Source organism: Camarhynchus parvulus, chromosome 5, assembly GCF_901933205.1.
Source record: "Camarhynchus parvulus chromosome 5, STF_HiC, whole genome shotgun sequence".
Classification (NCBI taxonomy): domain Eukaryota; kingdom Metazoa; phylum Chordata; class Aves; order Passeriformes; family Thraupidae; genus Camarhynchus; species Camarhynchus parvulus.
The window spans coordinates 59,727,736-59,733,735 of record NC_044575.1 but is presented as its reverse complement, the minus strand read 5'-3'; the positions used below and the strand labels follow the sequence as shown (position 1 = coordinate 59,733,735).

Here is a 6,000-nt window from a genome sequence, read left to right as displayed (position 1 = left end):
GGCGCTGTCGTGCGCGCAGCGATGCGGCGGCGCGGCGGGGACGGCGGCGGCGGTGGCGACGTTGTCCGGGCGGAGGGGAAGCTCGGCGTGGCCCGGCACGGGCGGTGAGTACCGGCCACCGTGGGGACATCGGCGCGGGGACACCGAGCCACGCGTCCCCGTGCCCAGCCCGGTCCCGTGTCCCCTGTCGCGTCTCCTGCGCTGTCCCCCGTGCCGTGGCTCTGTCCCCGTGCCGTGGCCGTGCTGTCCCGCTGGCGCTGTCACCCCGTGCTCTGTGTCCCCACGCCGTGGCCTGGTCACCCAGCTGGGCCGTGACCCCGTGTGCGTCCCCGTGTCTGGCCGTGTCACCCTGTGGCTGGCACCAACCCACCCTGTGGCCGTGTCCCCGGATCATCTTGCGACTCCACGCTGTGGCCGTGTCCCCGTGTCACCCTGCCGGCACCGTGACCCCGGGTGGCTGTGTCACCCTGCCGTGGCCACGCTCCTGTGCTGTGGCTTGTCACCCTGTGCTGTGCCCTTCGGGGCTGTCCCCGCGGTCCCCCTGCCCCAGGTGTTGTGCGAGGGCCACCCGAGAGTTCCCCGCAGCCTCTGCAGGGCATTCCCGGCTGTCCCATGGCTGCCCAGCCCCGTGGCCTGGGGGACACCCGGGATTTGGGGATTCCCTGTGCCTCCAGCACAGCCCCTGCCATCCTGCCATGTCCCCATTCCCTGGGGACGGTGCCATCGTGCCCTGCCACCCCTTGGCAGTCCCCACTTGGGGTCCTGCAGCATTCCCAGGGCAGGGAATGGACCGGGTGCTTTCTTGGCGTGGCGGGGACTGAGCTGTGCCTTGCTCCCATCACAGCCCTTTGCCCCAAATCCCCCTTGCCCAGACTGATTTCCCCATCACCATTCACCCAGAGGGTGTTGATGCTGGGAAAGCTGCAGCTCTTGGCTTTCCTTTCCCACCTGGGGCTGGGGGTGGCTGCTGGGGCTGGGTTGGGGTCACTTACAGGGTTTTAGGGTCACTAATGGTGTCCTGGGGTCACTTAGAGATTTGGGTGTTCTGGGATTACTTGTGGGGCAGTGAGGGCCAGTTTAGGGCCATTTATGGATCACTTATGGGGTTTGGGGGTCACTTATGGGTCACTAAGGGGGTTTTAGGGTCACTTATGGGTCACTTATGTGTTGCTAATGGGGTTTGGGGTCACCCATGGGTCTGGGATTACTTGTGGGTCAGTTATGGGGTTTGGGGGGCACTTGAGGGTCTGCAGTGGGGTTTCAGGTCACTTATGTGTTGCTAAGGGGTCACTTGTGGGTCACTGATGGGGTTTTGGGGTCACTTGTGTGGCAGCGAGGCCTGGTCTGAGCAGAACCGTGGGGCAGCCCTGGAATGGCAGGGCATTGCTGGAGCTGGTGCTGGTGGCCCTGGGGGACATCACCCCCAAGCCCTTTTTCTTCCTCCCTCCTTGTCCCTGGAGTGCTGCAGGAGCTCTTAATGCCAGGCTTGGGGCACATCTGGCTGTGCCTGGCCAGCCCGGGCTGGGGCTGTTGCCACAGAGTATCTGTTGCTCCTTATTGCAGGTTTGACTTGCAGCTCCCAGCCCTGGCACATTCCCTGCCCCATTCTCTGCCCTTCCTGCCTCCAGGCGCCCCGTGGGAGGGCGTGGGACCAAATCCGAGCCACTGTCACCCGGTGTCACCGTGGGGCTGCTCACACACCTCGGCTCTGTCCCCAAAAGCCAAGCACAGCACCCGTGTGGGGATGTGGGGATGTGGGGATCCAATTCCCACCCTCAGAGGGGTTGGGATCACCCTGAGGCCCTTGTAGCTGTATCCAACCCTCACGGGAAATGGGGAGCTGCACCCCAAATCCCTTGGGATGGGCGGGCATGTGCTGAAGGTGTCTCTCTCCCTCACAGGGCCTGGTGCTGGTGGCTGCCATGGCTGCACGCGCTCCTCCTGGAGCTCCTCACCTACACCTTTCCCTTCCTCACAACAGCTAAATAAACTATTTAGTGCAATACAACATCATGGCTGGGATTGGGGATGGGGAGGCTGCACCCCAAATCCCTGGGGATGAGCTGGGATGAGCTGACAGTGCCTCCTCCCTCACAGGGCCCAGCGCTGGTGGCTGCCATGGCTGTGCACGCTCCTCCTGGCCCCATTCCTCATGTACACCTCTCTGCCCTTCCTCACAACAGCTAAATAAACTATTTAGTGCAATACAACATCATGGCTGGGATTGGGGATGGGGAGGCTGCACCCCAAATCCCTGGGGATGGGCGGGGATGTGCTGAAGGTGTCTCTCTCCCTCACAGGGCCGGGCGCTGGTGGCTGCCATGGCTGCGCATGCTCCTCCTGGCCCCGCTCCTCACCTACGTCTCCATTCCCTTCCTCATCCGCCTCTTCCCCAGCCTGCTCAACAAATTTGTCTACCTGAACTTCCGTGAGTATCCCGGGGCTGTCCTGACCAGGAGAACCCTCACAGGGATTCAGCTGGCTGCTGCAGACCCCCCAAAGCATGGGTGGCACCGTGCCGGGGTGGCATTAGTGTTTATCCTGCTGTGCCCTGGGCTAGCAGAGGAGGCACGGAAGGATCTTTGCCCGTGTTTTGCAAGCTCTAATTAGGTGCTGCTGCCCACCCTGATTACTGCCTGCAGCCACGGCACGCCCAGGCACGCTCAGCATCAGCGGGGCTGGGAATTCGGGTGGGAGGAGGAGGAGGAGGTGGCAGAGGGCTCAGCTTGTCTGGCACAGCGTGGCCCTTGATAATCTACAGCAAATAACACACTGATTTAGGAAGAGTTGTGTGAAACAGCTGGGTAGGAGGATTCTGGATGATGGCTGTGGTTTCTCCATCAGTGTCTTTCCCTTTCTTTGTGGACTTTCGGCGGCCGGAGCTGCTAGTGAACAACACCATCAACCTGTACCTCACCACCGAGCCGGGCGTCACAGTTGGCATCTGGTGAGCAGGATGGCCTCAGGGCATCCCCAGCTTCCATGGGGGACAGCAGTGTCCTGGTGGAGCCCCCAGGGTAACCCCTGTCCCCCCAGGCACACGGTGCCAAGCAGCAGAGGGGCCGAGGCGCAGGGCAAGGACCAGCGCTGGTACGAGGAGGCTCTTGCTGATGCTCACCCCGTGATCATCTACCTGCACGGCAATGGGGGCACCAGGTGAGTTCCTGAGCTGCTGCTGCAGGGCCAGGAGCAGGGCAGGGTGACTGCTCTGGGCTGAGAAGCAGCAAACTCGAGGCAGCAGCAGCAGTGCTGCAGGGCTGGGGCTGTTGCAGAGGTCTCTGACCCCAGCAGCCAAGGAGAATCCCTATAAAATAAAGGGAAAAGTCAAAATCCACCCACCCCACAGCATCCAGCTCTTCCCTTCTGGGGTCAGGTCACCCTGGTTCCTCACCTGCACTGCTGTTGGAGAGGAGGGTCCCTTGGGGTCCCTCTGAGCTCTAACCCCATTTTTCCCATCAGGGCTGCAAGACACCGTGTCCAGTTCTTGAAGGTAAGTGGTGGCCTCTGGGGACCCTGGGACCTGCTGGGAGTGAGGCTCCTGCTGGCCCTGGGGACCCCACAGAGGCCCTGTGCAGAGTGAATGGGCCGTGCTGGGGGTCCTGGGGTGCAGCCCCTGCCAGGACATAACTCAGTGCTGCTCTGACAGACGATGGGGGCTGCTGACTTCCACATCCTGGCTCTCGACTACAGAGGTAAAGTTGTCCCCGTGCCACTTGCTGGGTGATCCCCCTCTTGGGGCCTGTCCCCACAGGGTTTTGACACCAAGCTGTGTCCCCCACAGGCTATGGGGACTCCACTGGATACCCCTCAGAGAATGGCTTCAACACAGATGTCCTGGCACTCTATGACTGGGTGAAAGCACGGAGTGGGAACAGCAGCATCCTCTTCTGGGGACATTCCTTGGGGACAGGGTAGGTGCAGGGGGCGGGATGGGGACACACCAGAGCCCACCCTGTCCCCTGTGACACTGCTGCCAGACTGGTGCCACCTGGGGATGGACCAAGGGCTTGGAGCAGCTCCTTGGTGGAGGCCCCTGCAAAGCCAAACACAGCCAACAAGGGGAACCTGAGGGAGCTGTGTGCCCCCCTGTGCTGCTCCCCCTCACTGTCACCTCTCCTGTCACAGGATTGCCACCAACGCAGCGAGGAAACTGCAGGAGGAGCGAGGTGAGGGCCAGCATGGATGGGCTGTCCCCGTGCAGTGTCACCCTGAGGCTCTGCACTGCCCTGGCCTGATTTAGGGATGAGGAGCCCTCCCTGTCCTCCCTGCTGGGATGGGGACATCTTGTCCCCACTGCAGCCTGGGAGAGGAGTGTGGCAGCAGCCTGGCAGGGGGGCCAGCCCCTCAAAGCCATGCCCACCCCCACCTCCCTCTGCCCTCAGGGGTCCAGGTTGATGCTGTTGTCCTGGAGTCTCCCTACACCAACATCCGAGACGCAGCTGCCAACATCCCCATCACCAAGGTGAGTCTGGGGGCTCTGCCTCTGGGGTCCCCCAGCAGTGACAGCCCCAGATTCCTGGCTCTCCCCCCTCAAAGCTGGATCCAGCCATGGTTTAGCACCCCCAAACTCTCTCCCTGCCAGATCATCCGGCGCTTCCCGGGTTTTGAGTACCTCATCCTGGACTCCATGGCTCGGGCAGGAATGTTCTTCCCCAGTGATGAGAAGTGAGTTCCTGGTGGGAGGGGGCACAGGGGCTGTGGGAATGATGCCAGGAGCACCTGGCTGAGGAGAGGTGTCAGTCACCCCATTGAAATTCCTGCCCTCCTGTGTTTACCCAGCTTACTCATACTCAAAAGGGACTTTTAGTTTGCATAATGTCAGTTTGATTATTGAGCAAAGTCCACAAGCCACCACCCTTTTTTTGGCACCTCTGTTCCTGGTAGCACACAGAGCCTGCCCAAAATCCGTTTGATTTATGGGTGCTTTTGAAATTGGGGGTTAAGGTGATTAGGGTGCTCGGTGCTGCCATGCCAGGGCAAGCAGCATGGGCGTCACCCAGCTGGGCATGAGGATGGCTCTGAGGGGCAGTGCTGTGGGAATTTTCACAGGGATTGGGGAGGCTCCTGGGGGATCTGTTGGCTCTGGGGAGCGTCCTCAGGGCTGTGCTTGCTGCCCACAGTGTGAAGGTGCTGAGCTGCCCCCTCCTCATCCTGCACGCAGACGATGATGGAGTTGTGCCTCCAAAGCTGGGACACAAGGTGGGCACCTGCCACCCGGGCTTTGAGCCTGGCTTTGGAGGCTGAAGTGGCCAGAGAGGGGATGGCCACGCAGCAGGAGGGGTTTGGGGTCCCTGCTGGTGCAGTAACCACGCTCCTGCCCCATGGCAGCTCTATGAGACAGCACTCCAGGCCTACAAGGACAAATCCAAGGTGAAGTTAATCACCTTTCCCCCAAAGCTGGGCTTGGGCCACGACTACATCTCCTTCAACCCGGAGCTGCCTGCCCTGGTGAAGTAAGTGCTGCTCCACAGAAATGGGGGGGCACACACAGGATGAGCCTTGGCCTCCCCTTTCACTGCTGCCTCCTCTCCTGCTGCCTGCCCCCTGCTCCTTCCCCTCCCCACGGTGTTTGCTGGCATCACTTTCCAAACTTCAGTCACTCCCCCTGCCCTGAGCCTGTCCTCAGCCTGGGTGGCTCGGGGAGGTGGCTCTGGGGACACCAGCTCCTCTCTGCCCTGGGTGCAGAGATGCTCCAAGCCCAGCTCAGCCCTGTGTGCAGGGATCCCAAATCAGGCTCTGACGCAGCACAGGAGGGTCAGTGACACAGTGTAAGATTTATTACATCTTGTTGCAGAGACTTCTTAAACATGAAGTGATGCCAGTTGCTGCCTGCACTGATCCCATGCTCCCTCAAATCCACTCCAGGACCACCCCCCACCATGGCACTGAACTTACTGCTGTAAGTAATAAAAACTACTAAGAAACTTTTAAAGTCACCCTCTGCCTCCAGGATGCTGCAGGTTACTCGAGGGATGGAGACACTGATGTGGTCTGGGCCAC

At 61.0% G+C, this 6,000-nt stretch overlaps 1 protein-coding gene across 1 annotated transcript; it reads left to right on the top strand.

Moving 5' to 3' along the window:
* On the top strand, positions 1-5,936 carry ABHD12B (abhydrolase domain containing 12B). Its single transcript, XM_030949783.1, has 13 exons — positions 1-104; positions 2,301-2,428; positions 2,845-2,947; positions 3,037-3,156; positions 3,460-3,490; positions 3,647-3,692; positions 3,782-3,911; positions 4,126-4,166; positions 4,383-4,462; positions 4,583-4,665; positions 5,121-5,199; positions 5,329-5,453; positions 5,795-5,936. The coding sequence occupies exons 1-13, from the start codon at positions 22-24 to the stop codon at positions 5,814-5,816; spliced, it is 1,071 nt and encodes a 356-aa protein (XP_030805643.1). The 5' UTR covers positions 1-21; the 3' UTR covers positions 5,817-5,936.
* The last annotated feature ends 64 nt before the right edge of the window (positions 5,937-6,000 follow it).

Excerpts from the sequence above, each read along its gene's own strand:
- ABHD12B (XM_030949783.1), top strand. The coding sequence starts at position 22 with ATGCGGCGGCGCGGCGGGGACGGCGGCGGCGGTGGCGACGTTGTCCGG. Across the intron at positions 3,491-3,646 it reads ACCGTGTCCAGTTCTTGAAG|ACGATGGGGGCTGCTGACTT; the intron begins GTAAGTGGTGGC and ends CTGCTCTGACAG. Across the intron at positions 5,454-5,794 it reads GAGCTGCCTGCCCTGGTGAA|AGACTTCTTAAACATGAAGT; the intron begins GTAAGTGCTGCT and ends ATCTTGTTGCAG.